Source organism: Mesitornis unicolor, unplaced genomic scaffold, assembly GCF_000695765.1.
Source record: "Mesitornis unicolor isolate BGI_N332 unplaced genomic scaffold, ASM69576v1 scaffold916, whole genome shotgun sequence".
Classification (NCBI taxonomy): domain Eukaryota; kingdom Metazoa; phylum Chordata; class Aves; order Mesitornithiformes; family Mesitornithidae; genus Mesitornis; species Mesitornis unicolor.
Genome location: NW_010190028.1, coordinates 20949 through 38743, shown reverse-complemented (window position 1 = coordinate 38743; position 17795 = coordinate 20949). Strand labels below are relative to the sequence as shown.

Here is a 17795-nt window from a genome sequence, read left to right as displayed (position 1 = left end):
TATTTTCATGTTTCTTGTGTGGTAGAAAATGAAAAATTCATAAAGCTTACAAGAAAAATACTAAGGGTCAGTAGTGGAGGGTACAGTATATGTATAGGTACACAATGCACAGTGCATTTCAAAATCTGTCAGCTTAGTTTTCTATGAATGCTTTATTCTTGATTTTACAAGGTCAAATAAAATAGCAGCTGTCTACTTGAAAAATTAGGAGTGTTCCTTAGCCATATTGCTTTTACAAGGAGCAATCTTTTGCCAAAGTTTTAAGAATATATCTTAAATATATAATTGTGTGAATGAACTGTTTGAGTAGTGGAAGCATCTCAGTATATGGGCTCTATTCTACTCCCTATTGAATTACTCCAGATTTGTTCTGAAAGTAGATTTAAGTCTCAAAGAATGCATTGAAATTGCTAAGTTTTCATTTTAAAACTGTGAAGCTTGAAAGCCCATGAAAAAATACAATAAAATTAAGGATGAAATAAATACTCAGTGAATGTAGGCAACTTGAAGAGGGTTTGATGGTAGTCTGAATGTGGCTGGGAAGATTTTTTCCTGGCATTTTTTGTTTTAACTTGCTAGTGTTGCTGAAATAGGAATTATTTTAGTTTTCTTATATTTTATACATGATTTTTGTTTCTCAGTTTGCCTTTCTTTCCCCCCATTTAAGATTCCAGAGGCTTATTTTATTAGAGATCCTCATACTTTCCTCCTTACAAAGGACTTTGTTAAGGTATATATGTTCTTTTTAGTGCAAAAAAAAACCTCTCTCAAGACCTGAACTGCATGTCCTCACAGGTTAACATTTTCACATATAATGCCAGTTACTGGAAATGAGAATGGTTAGTTGGTTAACTGAAGCATGCTTGAAAGGAAAAGCAAAGCTTGTCTACAAAATACTAACACTTGGATGAGTCTGCAGCCTGGGAGGAGAGCACCGGGTGAATTTTCTGGACTTTTTTCATGGCTGACTTGGGATATGCCTGCGTTGTCACACAGTGTGTTGACCTCTCTCCTTGACACATATTGCTTATGACAGTCCCTCTCCCTTACCCGCAGGCCATGGAGGCGCAGATACAGAACTTTGGACAGACGCCATCGCAGTTGCTCATTGAGCCTCATCCACCTCGGAGCTCTGCCATGCACCTGGTGAGACATCACTGCTGGCTGGGAATGCATTCCCTTTGAACCTGAGGATCCTTTGTAGGTCATAAAGTACCCATTTAAGCAACACTTTTAATGGCCTCCGTTGACCATGCAGCCGTGCTTTCTCCTGGCAGAAATGGCTCGCAGTGCTCTAGCAGAGCAAGATGGAGGTTTGAATAGCTTTAGCAACCTATAGTCTTGGCTTTTCCTGTCTAATATTGTATAAAAAGGCCCTGTCTTCATAAATATGCACTTGATAAATACATATTTACATTTCAATTTCTGCAAGTAGTGGAAATGACTGCAGGCTTTTCTTAGAGTGAGCATGTTGGTTTGGTTTGTTTTATTTTAAAGGATGCATTGTTAGGGGCTGATTTGTGAACAATGCCTGCTTGACAAAAATGAAGTATTGGCGTTCAAATCATTCTGGAACACTCCCTCCTGTTCCCCCCAGAGAATGCAATGTATATTTTGAATTTCAATTCGAACTCCGAAATTCATTCCCGACACATTCTTCTCCATGCTTATTGCAAAGAATTATATGAAATACCCAGACTGAACGAGACAGAGCTGTATGCCCCTCAGTGCCTTTGATTAAATGCTTAGAGCTACATATTTTCTTTCAAGTTTTGTAAATCGATAGTAGTACCTGCAGTAGTTTCTATCATTTTATCTATCTATGAGAAAATCACTCTGTCTAGTTGTACACTGTGAAAATAGGAATTGATCTAGAAGTGCTAGCTGTGTTATTTTAAATAACGTGTAGATGACAAATGTACATAATATTTATTTTATATTCTTAAGATATGGATAGTATATGTTTCATAATTGTTTAAAGTGATAAGTAGAAAGGATTATTTGAGTTTCTAGAAATAATTCTGTGTTATAAGAATGGTGGATAAAAATGTTAAAAACAGTACTTAATGACAGTATTACAGTCCATGTACAAAAACTGTGTCACTCATATAATTATCAAATGGATTTATAACTACTTACAGACACCTTACTAATTATATAATTTACATAGAATTGTCTATGTTTGGAAGTGCTGCATTTTATATCAATTTATTATGAAAAATTTAATATTTGTGAGGATTTGAGTATATGAATATTAACCGCTGTATAATTTTACACTTTGCTGTATATTAATTAATGGTAATGGTCATTTTGCGCCCTGTAACAATAACCCTTGTCATACCTATTCTCTACTTGTCCTCATGTAATGATCCAATAATAGCTTCTGATCTTGCTCTCCTCCATCACTAGCATAGACACGAAGGTAGCATTGTTTTCCTTGTATGTGCACATGCTTGCCTGCTCTTTTTTAACCTCGTTTTCCCTCAGACCTCCTCACTAATTGTGTTATCCCTTCTGTTTTCTTCTGCTCTCTTCTCCTTTCTACTCAACAGTGTTTCCTTCCACAGAGCCCCCTCATGTTTAAAGATCAGATGCAGCAGGATGTCATCATGGTGCTGAAGTTCCCATCAAATTCCCCTGTCACACACGTGGCAGCCAACACGCTGCCCCACCTGACCATTCCTGCCGTGGTGACCGTCACCTGCAGCAGGCTGTTTGCAGTCAATCGGTGGCACAACACAGTAGGTAGGTTCTCACTGGCATGTTTCATTCAAATGTGAAGATCTTAAGAGTGCAGCTTTAATTCTGAGTGCAATTTAGCTAGATGTGGGTTAATATCACTCACCTGCCTGTGTACAAAATTTACTGCTTTTCCTGGTTTGTGTCAAATAATCAAAGCTTGTGTTTTCTCTGGTGTCATTCCTTGAAACACTCTCCCTCACAGCAGCCCATCACCATGGCAGCCAATCGATTTGTGGTTACATCAGGATCAGTCTTTGATATAATGCTTTTCAGGAGAGTGCTGCTGTTCTTGATGCAGCTGATATTAATATGTCCCAGGTTTCAGGAATACATGCTGGCATGCTAGAGACTGTACATTACTGTCTGCTGCTTGAAAGAGATTTCAAGTCTGTCCAGAAGCTTGTCATAAGCCTTCCCATGGGTCACTGTCAGATAATGTGGGACCGTAAGTGGCTGGACACTGAATTATTCTGAAAATAAGTTTCCTTATTCTCTCCCTAAAGTCCATTCAGTGAGGTCATCCCAATTTTCCCTTCCAGACCCTCTGCTCACCTCTCTGTATTGCTGCTAGAAGTGTCTTTTCTCCTTAGCTGGACATGTAGATTCTGAGGTTGTCTCAGGGACTGCTAAATAGGTGGTGCGGGCATGAGCTGCTGCCCTGCTTGGGAATGAACAGGTTTCATTTTCAAAGGTAGCTTCCTGCTGTGATAGCTCATATGTCACAGCATCTGGAAACTTATGAAGGTTTCTTACCACCTGAGAAAAGAAGGTACCTGGTATTTGAGAGTGTGACTCAGTAGCTGACTCAGGAATTTTGTGGGCACTAGGCAAAAAAAAAATATATCCCCCTCTCTTTGCAGCACAGGAGAACCTCTTGGACAAAATAGGTCCTTCTGCAGAGGGAGTTGTGAGATCTAGCTTAGATGTCTTGCTCCAATAGACTTAAATGTAAGCATCAATAAATAATCCAAGTCAGGTGAAATAGCTCCCACCTCTTATGCACAAGCCTGTCCAAAGACCAGTGCTGCAAGCAATAATTAGAAGAATGACTGGGAAATCCTTTATAGCCATGCATTAGAGGAACTATCAGAGCAAGTAAACACTGTGCTGAATTCTTGAATAGCAATATGTTTTGCATAATGTTAGCATGAATATTAAAATTTCACTTGTATTCAGAATGTTTCTGTTCTCTGTTTACAAACAAAGAGGATAAGGTTCATCTATGGAAATGTACACACTCAGCACTTTTATCATTGTGGGATGTATGTAGAGCTTTATCTCTCAGAGTTTATACACAGTGAAAACCATTTACACAGCCATCTCACAGTAGAATCCAATGACTCTAAGTGTAATACTAGTAAAGATCTGTCCCAAACGGGTTTGATTTTGAAACAAGAGAGAGAAAGGAGGGAAGGACAAGTTCTCAGAGCAGTGGTTTACAGAAGCTGGCAGGGCCAGCTATAGACTGTGTTTTCTTTTACCTCCTCCAGTTTCTGTTGTAGTAGTAGAAAATAACAATTATTACTGAATACAAAGGTCATTAGGGGAGAGATCCCAATGTGAAATATATGTCAGAAACATTGTAAACTAGGGAAAGCTGCCCCCATAGGAATTCTTGTTCAGCATATTCAGGAAACTGTGTACTTTTCTAATCTGGATTAGAATTTAACCACTCAAGTGTCCTTTCACTGCAATTCTTTCTAACTGGGAACTGAGATAGACATCATATAAAATACAGCACTACACCACATCTTCAAGCCTGCATCAAGGACAGGGAATTGCTTGAAAGAGTCCAGCACAGAGCCACAAAGATGATGGAGGGAGTGGAGCATCTCCCTTATGAGGAACGGCTGAGGGAGCTGGATCTCTTTAGCTTGGAAAAGAGGAGACTGAGGGGTGACCTTATTCATGTTTATAAATTTGTAAAGGGCGAGTGTCAGGAGGAAGGAGCCAGGCTCTTCTCAGTGATGTCAAATGACAGGACAAGGGGCAATGGGTGCAAGCTGGAGCATAGGAGGTTCAATCTGAACATGAGGAAAAACTTTTTTACTGTAAAGGTTATGGAGCACTGACACAGGCTGCCCAGAGAGGTTGTGGAGTCTCCTTCTGTGGAGCCATTCAAAACCCACCTGGACATGTTCCTGTGTGACCTAGTCTAGGTGATCCTGCTCTGGCAGGGGGTTTGGACTGGATGATCTTTCGAGGTCCCTTCCAACTCCTAATATTCTGTGATTCTGTGATTATCTTTGATGTACTGAAAGCAGTAGAGTTAGAAATATGAACTAAGCCACACAAGGCCCAAGAACATAGAATCATAGAATGTGTTGGGTTGGAAGGGACCTTTGAAGATTATCTTGTCCAACCCCTTTGCAGTAAGCAGGGACAATGTCAGTCCTCAGTTTGTACTCAGAGTTTGTTGTCCGGACCTCTGTGTCTCTCGTGGAGGATATTCTTATGCAACATGGCAGTTCCTGGCAGAAATTATGCTTTCAGTAGTGGCCATTGTGATTTATATGACAGGAAAGGTGCTCAGAAAAGCCAACACAATGCTATCTGTGCATGGGAGCAGACAACACTAAATATGGAGCTGTTGATGGACTGCTTAAGGACTGCCCAGGAGAGAAGTAATGAGAATAATTGTGGCAAATTTAGGGCAGACCACACTTTTTCAGCTAAAAACTCTAGATAAATCCATGAAAAAGTCCAAGTTTCTGTCACTTACACATTTTCCTAGATAAGAAACTCATAACAATGTTTAATCCAATTATTTTTCTTTTCTATGCTATAATTAGATCTCACCCAGTGCTCAAATATAAAAAAATTCTCTGTTATACTATTTTAAATGAGGTATTTAATGAATGTTTGTGGCTGTAGAAATCATGATGAATTAGCACTCATACATTTATAGTTAATACTACATAACTGGAGAATTAAGAAATGTATAGTTCTGTAGCACAGAGGAAGGGATCTGAAAAGATCCCTAGAGCAAGAAATAGTAAGAAGTTACTTTTTTATATATAGTAACCCTATAATACAGTTTTAAATCTAGAAAAAACATATTAAAATTTAGACAACAAAGTTGCTATGTGCTTTATTCTTACTTTCATGTTTAGGCCTTCGGGGAGCCCCAGGATATTCTTTGGATCAAGCCCACCATCTTCCAATTGAAATGGATCCATTGATTGGTACGTCAAGATGAAAATGTAGCAATACATTTGAAAACCACATTTTCAAGAATTATTGATTAAGCTATATTTGTATATTGTGCTTCATTTAACGTGGAAGACAGGAAAATATTCTTGTCAGTCCTGGAGAACTAAAAGCATTAGCTATTGATGCTGAATGAACATCACCAGCAATTGGTATTTAAGAAACAACCAATTAAGTCAGTTACATTGTCAGCCCACATCTATAATTCTGTACTTTTATCAGGTCACATTAGTAAAATAAAATGTAGGGGTCTGGTAGAGTTCACATATTTTCATTTCCTACAGCTAGCACTATATATAGTATGTACATATGTATATATGTGCAGATGCAGATCCATTTCTTTTCATTCAGTTTATGATTAGGATTGTTTTAGTTGACATTAAGAAATTAATAAATAAAAGACTGGATTTAAAATTCATGCATGATTGTATTTTTTAAATCCAAAAATACTTGAGAATGTGAAGTATTTTGAGAAATAACATGTGCTTAAACTGTTAAAGGGATTGCAGGACTTGTATTCCTAATGGTCATTATTTCTCTTTAATTGCAACCATTTGCTTTGTGGTTGGTTGTTTATTTTTTTCAGTAGCTATATTTTTGAGGCAGAAATTGTGGATAGGGAAGGCTCTCAGAGTCTATCTTGCAGCATTTGTGAGAAAAAAAAGTACATTTTTAAACATATTCAGATGAAAAGTTCTTTTTTCGTCAGTGTCAATATTTGTGGTTGAAAGATTTATATGCAAGTACCTCAGGAGAGTTAGATTTCTCATTCTGTATGCTTCATTTGCTCATATAATGACAATGGTTTTCTCTTCAGATTTTCCTCTCAAAAGCTAGGGAACAACTAGTGTGCCCACCTGTTCTGGAAATCTGAGTAATTTGTTATTCATTATCTTTCAGTAGATAGACGTAGAGGGTTTAGATATAGACATACGTGTTCTTGGAATGTACACAAACCTGGAATTATCTTTTACAAGCAAATGTAAATAGGAGGGAGTTTTGGCTGTCTCTTATTTCATGCAGTTGTGAGCAATTTAGGTGGAATAACCAAAAATAGGGACAAAAGAAATTTCAGAATATTATCTGCATTAAGTCATGTTCCTACGCTAGGAGAAACATGTCTCAGAGTGAGTTTTATCTCACCTAACTTCAATTAGCTGAAGTTAGTTGTCAAAATATCCTCCATAGCTACTGTAGAAAGAGAAGCTGTCCTCTGGAGCTGTCTAGCACTTGGACAGCTATTATAGCATGAGATGACTTCCCATGTGAAATGGTGTCTCTCTCTCCAGTGAGCAGAGAGGGAGCATAGATTATTAACTTAGTTTACATACGGAACTTTTAGAAAGTTAATATTAGGTGAGAGGGATCACACCTTTATTGTATTGCCAAGTTCTGCCTGTTGTGTAATGGGAAGTAAATAGCACATTAGTTGCCTACTCGCATTCCTTCCTAACAGCTCCCTCTGACAGTGGGAGTGGTGAGTCTGTGCATGAACCCTTCCTTTTCTCTCTGTCTGGGGGAATTTCCAGGTGACATTGCTTCTTTTAACATTACTGCCCATGGCCTGGCTACCTGGTTGAGCAGTAGATGAGATGTCAGCAGAAGATGAGCAGTGTTAAAAAAAGCACGTGAAATTTAAATTGCTTCATTGGTTGAATCCTTATGTCTTTGGCCCAGTTAAGCATCTGCAGGCATGAGGGATGTCAAGGTCACAACAGAAGCTGGGATATTTTCTGCAGGAGATGTACCAACCAGCAAGATTTAACTTTCTGCAGTACTGTTAACACTGACTTGGTATTTTAAATGGACTTCCATCACTTGCCCCTAATTCAGTTTGGTTTTGGAGAGTGCTTCAGCAGAACACTTAAAATATTACCATATATTATGCAGTGCACCAAGGAGTTTATAAGAAATTGTCATTTCCTGTAAAATATTTTGTCTTATTCAAAGGGAAACCAGAAATCTCACAATAATTTTGTATTTCTGACACCAATATAGACAGCTTTAAATGTTCATGTTCAAAATGCTTACTCAACAACAAATTCACAGTTCATTGAAAGTTAAATGTATTCATTTTCTCCTGTAAGTGGATGACAGGAAGGTGTTGGAATGGCTTACTTGTAAAATGTGTTTTGCATTTTGTTGCAGCCAATAACTCTGGTGTGAACAAACGGCAGATCACAGACCTCGTGGATCAGAGCATCCAGATCAATGCACATTGCTTCGTGGTCACAGCAGATAATCGCTACATTCTTATCTGTGGTTTCTGGGACAAGAGCTTTCGAGTTTATTCTACAGAAACAGGTGACCCTAAATAAAAACACCTGTTTCTTCTTAGGTCACAAAGTGGACAGTTGTCTTAATACTATCATATCTAATGCCCATGCTTACCTTTCAGTAAATGATAAAGAGTGGTTTATAAAATCCTTCATTACTGTTTGACCAAATGAGCTTTAAGATACATTTTTTTTTTCAATCAGGGCTGTAATAGGAAACTGAAAGGCATGTTAGTGGCAACTTTTGAAAACCATAGTTTTATTCAGTGGACTGATCATATCAAAAGTATCAACCAAAACATTTGTTACAAAATTTTAATGGCTGTATTGTTTTTATCTCTATTTATTTCACGTAATAAGAAAGGAAGTTGCTTAGCCTGCTATCGGCAACTGCTATTTTGTTTCTTTGTCTGATTGCTTAGCCTAATATCATTCAATATATTGCTGAAAACTTATTCCAACAGTAAAAAGAAGGAAGTGATGATCATACTAAACCTTAGTTTGACATTAACACAGAACAAACAGACATTTTTAATACAATAATACAGCACCATAATGGAAAAGTTCATGTGCTGTCTTATGCATGTCATTCATGAAATTCACAAATAGTGTTCTAACACCATTGCTTAAATACTGATGGAGCAGTAACTTTACTTAATATTCAGTGACTGCAGCACTGACTTGATTTTCAGAGATAAGGCTTAGGCTATGGAATGACTCAGAACATAGTGTTCAATAAAAACATAAGAAGACAAAAAAATTTTATCTTTGTGATTTTTTAAATCTTGTTGCAGCATGTAGTGAACTCTAATTAAGGGACATGAGGCAAAAATTATATTTGAACTGAATGTTTGTTAATGATTTAGTTAATGATTTCTAAATGCTGTGAGTATGTAGAAAATTGAATTTGTATCAATTTGTACTCCCACCAGGAAAATTAACTCAGATTGTGTTTGGCCACTGGGATGTCGTGACTTGCCTTGCCAGATCGGAGTCCTATATTGGTGGTGATTGCTACATCGTGTCTGGATCCCGTGATGCTACGTTGCTGCTTTGGTATTGGAGTGGCCGGCATCATATTATAGGTGACAATCCAAATAGCAGTAAGTATAACCTGTAAAAAGCACCTTCCTGAGACGTCCTCTGTCACACCTATTCATTTTTAGTGTTCCTTCTGTCAGCTTCAGAAAGTATTACCAAATATATCGATCACTTCACTTACAGGTTGAAAGTTGGTATTGAAGAGTACCACGTGCTAAGCAATTCATTGAGTACTAGCCAAAAAAATGTTTAAACAGTCTGTGCGTGGTAACAGATAATAATAGTATGGGAGTAATTCTTAAATTCATAAATTCATAATTGCCTTTATCACTCATAGCATCATGTCATCATAAACTAGAACAAAATGGTTATGCCTTTAAGTGACAGGACATATATCACTATATTTTGACTTGCCTTTCCCCAGAAATATTTTTTGGCATTTTAACTTACTCCTTTTGTGCTACAGCATGCTGTATCAGCTGCTTGCCTTTTCAAAAAAGGAATGTCTCACATGGCATGGAATTAAATGAGTCTCTTTAGGAAAGGTCTTTCTATAGCAAGCAAACCTTAGGAGAAGCAATGTGACCGAATAAAAATATAAGAAGATGAAATGCCAGGAAGAGTTTACAGTGCTTTGCAGAATGAAAGGGAAACAATAATAATATTAATTTATATCAGAGGGCACTTAAAGTGCACTACTCATTTACAAGGTCCCTTCACCCAAGCCAGAAATACGACCACAGCTAAAGACAAGAGCAGCTTTTATCCATATACTATAGCTGTTTTGTACAACACCAAATCCATTTCACTTAAAGTAGTTTCTGAATTCTGATTATTATTTTCAGCACAAGGATACTGCCTTTTTAGATAAACATAGAAGAATCAATCACTATCAATTTTGATCTCTGGTTCAATTACTGACTGGAGACAGTTGTAGACCTGTCAGTTACAGATATCTAAGTGCAAGTATTTCTTCAACTGAATGTCTAGTAAGAAAGTGTTCTACTTGTTACAAAGTAAATATTTTATTAATTTCTCAGCAGAAGATTTTTCAATTGTGTTTTAAGTTTCTTCCAGTTATCTGTAGCAAAGAAAAGGGGAGACAGATAAAAGCTTCACTTTCTCACCTGATTTTCTTTTGCTTTTATAACAGAGAATGGATAAGGGGGAAAAAAATGTGTTTCCATAATAAATTTCTCTAATTTTTTGAATATTCCAGGGCTTTTTTAGCACTTAATTCTTACATATGGATAATTCAGTCTGACAAGGAATTTCTTGTCAGGGCACTCTGCTTAGCTTGATGCTATTTTGCTTATTTGGATGCCTGTGTGATTCATATCAAGTATTAGTAATGTCTATGCTAAGAGTCATTAAAAATAAGAGCTTGCTCCTTTCATTGAATTAAAAATGTAAGAATGTCCTTTACTTCATCTGATGTTTGGGACTTGGACAGTCTTGCCATTAGCGTCTCCCTTCTGGCTGATATAAACCACTCCACTTCTTTCACAGATAAATTTATTATAGTTCTGATGCCTTTTTGTCATCATGAGCATATCTGAATGCAAGAAGGTTGTACTCTTTGGAATCTCAGATTTAATATCTCAGCTACTTAACTTTGGAAGTGTCTGCCTTGGAGAACTTTAATTTTATGAAAAGAAATTATATCAGTTGGCTGACAGAAGCCAATGAAAACAAAACCTGATTGTATGATTTTTTTTCTATCTCTACCTCTATATGGATAAGGCACCATTTTACTGAAGAGAAGGCCTTATAGTCAGATTAATGCGAGGCTGTATTGCAGATAGTCATGTCCAGACAAGTGCAATCTCGCAGGCACAGGTAGCAGCACCCAGGAAGATTAAATAGCTAAGCCAGCTGTGCTGGCTTCCAAATATATTGATCAGATGTCCTACTACTCATGTTGGAGACATGTTGAAGACTCATGGTGAGGAAGAGTGGTATCATCACTACTATTGCTATCTCTACACATTGGATTAAAGTTACATGGATATGCTATGGACTAGTGCTGTACTATAACAGAAGTTTATGTGTTGTAAATGTATCCTTATTAACAACTTATTTGACTTTTCATGAACGTATATCAGTAAGGATAGATCACATAGTGATTATATGCCTGAAGGACTTTCTGCCTTTTAAAACTTCTGCAATTACTAGATCTTTCTGCTGAAGTTATGACTACTAGATTCTGTTCCTTACCATGAGCAGACATGATAGCTTGTTGTGTAACTAATTCCCTGTATACTAGTCTTCAGAAGTGAAACTTTCTCAACTATCCTTATGAAAATACTTTTAAAGTTTTACATGGTTTAAGCCGCCAAAGTAGTAAAGAAATATTTCCTAATCTACTCGTCTAGCCTTACTGGTAGAAGATTAGGATTTACCTTGTAGGAAAAATGAAAGTGAGATGTTCACTGTAGGTCAAATCCAATTAGTTAACATCTTTGGAATGAATTTCCAGAAAGATGTAGATTATATTTTCCGGGCAAGAAGGGGGGATTAGGTTTTTAAAAGCTGTCGTCTGGAGACATAGATAAGGTATTTTATATCACGGGCTGTAAGAAGGTGAAGAATTCAAAGAAAAATGTCAGGTATAGTAATTATCTGGGTTAGATGCTTGACTTTATAATGATCTTTTAAACTGAGAGACAGTTAATTATCAATTTCAGCTTCAATGCATCCAATTACCAAAAGGAATTTTAGTTGTTTCAGAAAACATTAAAGGTGGGAGAAAGCAGGCCCCCAGTCCTAAACAGTTCATGTAGTTTAACATTTGTGTAGAGAAACATAGATAGAATTTCACTGGAAAACATTGCAATCTAAATAATTTATTGATAAATACTCTGGGGTGAAAGATTATCAGAATAAACTCCTTCGTAATTCTGCTAAAATTCCGTATTCCAGAATCCATGAGTTAGATAAAATCTTTATCAGTTAGATAAGCAACACATATGTCAATAACCTAACCTGTAGGACTTTCATAGAGCCTTCTGCTGAAGTACCTGTGCGGGCAAATTTGCTCAGAGGGCAAATTCAGCTGTGTCTTTGGGAAATACAGAACCAGCTCTGGTTTAGAGAGGAGAATGGAGAAAAAGTATGTATTGGATTAGACTCTTGCAAGTGGCTGCTCCAGTTCAGTAGTTGAAAACTTGCCTGCATAATGAGATTCCTTTTATAATTTTAAAATCATTTTTTCAATCAATGCATTTATTAAGTTGCCACTTTTGTTCCACAATAGGCATCAAAAAGGAGTTTCTGGTTCAGTTTGCACTTGCCACAATGTCTTGGCACTTCTCATAATTCCTGAGAGAAGACTGAAATTTTTCCAGATTTTAAATACAATGTTTTCCATGCAGTAGCTTTCCAAAGTAGATTGCAAAAACCTTTCCGTTTAGAATGTTTGTCCAGGAACTTCTTGATCCTGAGCCTCCAGAGAACTCTAGTTTAGTCTTGCTCCCCAGAGACTGAGGGCATTCAAACCTGCATTCCTGTATTCACAAGCATATGCTGACTATCAGGCTATAAATTAATGTGAGAGGGACCCCCTGTGAACCTCCAGCTTTGGTGGAAAGCAATATTCTTTTCTCTACTCTTGTTTATGGATCTTATGTGACATGATGGTTGGATAAAAATAGAGATAAATCAAGAAATCAGGAACCAAAACTGCAACCTTTTCACTGCAGTGTGTAGAACAAATTGTCTCCCTACTTGTACTTTCTCTTGTCCAACAAAAATTGGTTTTATGGCTATGCAACAGCTAAGATCCAATAGCTGTAATAGAAAACTGTCATTTTCCAGCCTAGACTAGAGGCTGGTGTCTGCAGATGCTCCTAGAAAGTGGGAGACATGGCGTGAATTCCTTTAGGCTGAAATGGGGTTGAATGCAAGTTTTTGTGTTTTTATGTACATTTGAGCCTCCTCTTATTTCTTTATCCTTGCTTAGATAAGTACTGCCTTTGGGAAAAACACTAAACTGAATGACTTAGTCATCTTGCCAGGGTCAGATACCTGCTTTCTAAGCCAAAATTGCCCATCTGAAACAGGTAATATGAATCTGCACCTTGTTAAGTTATGACCACATTATATAAACCTGCTGCAATTGAGAGAACAGTGAGAGGAATCTGTTTTCTCTTAGGAAGACATGGCATATACAAAGGACAGAGTTTGCTTATTTTAATACTTTGAAGTGATCTGGCAAGTGTAATCTTTGCATTTCTAAGGGATTGAATAGAAAAATTATTGTGATGGAGTTTGACAATTTGGGGGTTCATTTTTTTTCTCTTATGATATATAGGGATTTGTTTTAGCTGAGTGCTAATTTGTATACAAATTTCTTCTCACATAGCAACTGTATTAGTCATCACAGAAAAGGAGCGAAGAGAGTACATGATATGCCCTGGAGTTCAACATGTACTGTTATAGTTGTTTTATTTTTATATTTTATGATTGCGTTATTGAATGTCTTTTTCAAACAAGTGACTTTGAAAATGAGAATTATCTCTGAGTCTTTGAACAGAAACCAAAGTGGATGATAGAACTGCAGAAAAGTGAGGGACAGATGCTTTCATCTGAAACAGACACAAATTCAGAAACTAATTTGGAAGTGATAAAAATTAATTTGCACACTTTAATTGGAATCAGACTCCTGCATGAAAGAAAGGAAGGGTAGGCAGCTTGTGCTAAAAGCTGATTGAATTTTTTGTCAGGTAAGTATGTTGGACTTGGCCGCTTATCCTCTTGAGCCTCTCTGTGCAATATATTACATTCACCCTCTGACTGGTGTTCTTTAAAAGGATCAATGCTATTCCTATTTTGTCCCTAGAGCCTGAAATTTCATTGATCTTGGGACTTGACATTTCTCATTACCTATTGTAGCTTCCAGGAGGATGGTCACAAGAGGTGTGAGAGTTAACCCTGCTTTTTCTAATGGGAACTGTGCTGACCATTGGAAGATATTGTGTCTATCAGCCCTAAACTGGGTTTGTTTAGCATTATAACATAATCCTCAGAGGGGCTAACAATTCACCCTATCCCTATTCTGTGCACACCTGAAAGGGAGGGTATGTGCTACCATAAAGGAACTTTGTTGAATTAACCTGCAGGGTTTTTTTAATCCCATCACAAAGGGATAAGAGAGTGAACATTTTTGAGATAGAACTTTTAGATACTATATTTTTGAAACTATTTAAGCTTGTGAACATTACAGATTTTGCAAGCTTGTGTCTTGAAAGAATAATTATTCTGAACTCAGAATATTCATTTATATTCTTTTATATCCCCCTACATTTTAATACCTTATAACATGCCCTAGTTTAACCTGGAAAGAGTAGCAGTTTAAAAATGGTCACCAGTGTGTTCTGTACCAAGTGGACAGGATGGCTGTCTGAAGGTCTGCACAAGCGCATTGGCACACATGCAATCTGTTTTGCAGGTTTAAGAGCTATTATGGTACTTTTATGTTTGTACAATTTAGGTACTAATTTCTAAATTGGTGTCTTGGCACTATTCTGCCAGAATAGAAGCTCTTTGAAAACCAGTGTGTAATTTTCACTGGTACATCTCTCTCCTAAGACTGCTACACAGAGGTAAATTAGCCAGTAATACACCTGAACTAATGCAGTTATATCTAGTGTTTTATCAGCTGATGTCTGTGTCCGTGCATTGCTGCATACCTCATGGCAGCTGTACAGCACGGGGCAGTTCAGCAACTTGCCAAAGTTCCCAAAGCAATTTAGTGGAAGAAATAGGAAGAGAAGCTGCAAATCCTTACTCTCCTCTCTTCCACTGTATTTTTCTTTTTGGGGTCTGGATAGCTGCAAGATACCTAAAAGTCCACCCACCTGGGTGAATTGTTTGTAGTGATATAGAATGCTGCTCACGATCCTCAGAAAATAAACCAGTTCTGCCAGAGGTGAGAATATTTTGAATAAATGAATATTTTTCTGTCAGCAGTCTTTCTTTTACAACCATTACTCCCTCATGTTGTGGACATTGTTATTGGCTATTTCCTGTTTTGAAATATTCCTATTTATTGGTTATAACCTTATCTTTTCGTTAAACTCCAAGTTATTTTTTTTCTGACAGTAAAAATTCAAGAAGGCTATTACATTTTCAGTTCCAGGAAAGCCATAGTATTTCTAAGTTGGTTTTTTTTTAAGAAGAATATATGTGTGTTTCTGTGACTATCACCTCAGAAGTGCTAATAGTAAAGTACATAATGAAATAAATTATTTTCAATAAATACTTCAGCTATAGCCTTGTACTTGCTTCCATTAAAGCAAGGAAATGGAAGCTGGAATTTGCCTTGTGCTCTCATGATTCTTTATACAGAAGACTCCTAGATGTGTCCCCACAGCAATCTGTACATAATTCCCAGAAAAGGACAATATGAAATACTAACACTCTCTGTTCTCTTTCTATTCTTCCTCTTTTTTTTCCCCTTAACATGTTAAAGCACCATTTGTTTCAGAAACTTATGATAGTATTAAGTATTGTATTTTTCAGAGAGAAGGCAAGATGTATTTTATTTTAGACTTTGTAGAAAAATCTTACTTGTTTGGAAATACAACACAGGTTGGTTTGTTGTTTGTTTTTTTTCCTTCTGCCCTCTAGTAATTCAGTTCAAAGGTGCTCCTTTGGGGAAATTACAGGGGGTTTACTGTGATGGTATCTCAGTTCATAGATAGGGTATTTTCACCTGCAATTCCCTCAGAGCTACAGCCTTTGACCTCTGGCTGCATCTATCAATGGTGATGTGACAGTGACAGAATATTTTGCTAGATTTTGAATGATTCCTGGAGTTCACAACTTCTGTCCTTAGCAATAAAATATAAAAGACTGCAGTTCTTTTCCCCATGCCATAGCTTTTCCTGTAGAAAGTATCACTGAATATTTTTTTTTTGAGCCCTAAGGGGAAAAATCCTATTTTCAATTTCTGTCAGACTGTTACTCGTAATAAAAATATTCCGTTATTAATTTGTATTTACTGAAAAACAGGACTCAAAGATCTATGTTTCAGGGCAGATGCTTTCTATAAACAGTTTCCTTTATGAATCAAGAAGCCAATTAAATATGCTCATTTTTCATATTCTGACATTTTACAGTTTGATTAGATTATAGTATTTTCCTGGAAAACACTGAGGAAAATGTCCTTTTGAAAACTGCATTATTTCTTTTCCCTTAAAAAATTTCTAACCATCTAATAATTTCAGTCAGTCACCCTTGCAGTCTGATGACACTTCTGTATACAATTCTGTAATCAGAATTTAAGCTAAGATGACCCTTGAGCATAATTCCTCTTTTTTTCCAGCAGGATATACAGAAGGAAAAAAAAAAGGGAAATCCTGCATTTAGTTGAATTGCTTTTTTTTTCACTTTTTTGCCACACACCTGGAGAAAAGAAAACCGCAAAAGAAGTTGGGATTCCTAACAGCAATGTTGATGGGGAAATTATACAAATCTAAACCTCAAAATACAGCTAATCTTTGATGAGATACACAAATCATCTTTCTTTGTTTCCTCCAACATCCATCCTTTCCTAGCAGTAAAACCCAGCTTTCAGTTCACATTTTCTTTCCAGACTGGAAAGATTCTCTTCTTGTAGGCTAGATTAAAGATTGGGAAACTAGTATTTATTGGGGTAGCTGTTTTCATTAGAGATAGGAAAGTGTTAATGTGCCCGTAAAATACAATTATAAAAACAGGTAGTTTGACCCACCCTGTACTATTGGATCCAAACCTGAAGTCTGTAAATCCATGGTTGGTAGTTCTCAGCTGGTTCAGAAACAGTAAAATACATGGCATTATTAATTTAAAAAAATATTACAGGAGATGTTAGGGTTTTGCAATAAATACTGTAGATTCACTTTAAAATTTCAAGGACTATGGTTATATGTAGTTCTGGCTACCCACATTTTAAGGAAGAACTTGGAGCTAGGCAGGCACAAAAATGGGTTACTACAATGACTGAAAAATGGCAAGTCCAAGGAGTTTATGAGATTGGTTTGTTTAATAGAGTCAAGGGCTGATTTATTCTATAAGTATGTGAGTTGAGAAAAGACAAGAGAGGAGGACCTGAAGCTAAAGTACAGTGCTGACACAAGAACAAAGAGATACAAGGTAGACAGTAAAAAATTTAGACTGTAAATTTCTCTCCTTTACAGTAGGAAAGGTGTGGAACATCCTTCCAAGTCACATACCCAAGTAGCCATTTCAATAATTTATTAACAGGTTTATATAATTTGAGTGTCTGCAATAAACTAGACTAAATTCATTGACCAACAGAAGTTTATCCAGGTCTCCATTCCTAATGCAGTTTCATTCAGAAACCCATGCAATATCTCTTAGCTACTCCAGTAGTTCTCTTTGTTAATTTGTTTTAGTATTATCTTGTTTTCCAGTTAGGAAACTGCATTTTATTGCAGGGTTGAAATGTGTACAGCCATTCACCCACTGGACCTTCTTGTGCCATTAGCTGCAAGATAAACTTCTGGGCTATTGCACATCTTT

General features: G+C 36.8%; 1 protein-coding gene across 1 annotated transcript in view; it reads left to right on the top strand.

The window, feature by feature from the left end:
* Window positions 1-17795, top strand: part of LOC104535884 (neurobeachin-like) — a gene marked incomplete at its 5' end in the record, with an annotated part of 49484 nt that overhangs the window by 21229 nt on the left and 10460 nt on the right. Inside the window, 5 exon segments of the mRNA XM_010186237.1 lie at window positions 1057-1146; window positions 2553-2745; window positions 5856-5927; window positions 8101-8256; window positions 9161-9331. Coding sequence (XP_010184539.1) covers window positions 1057-1146; window positions 2553-2745; window positions 5856-5927; window positions 8101-8256; window positions 9161-9331 — 682 coding nt within the window.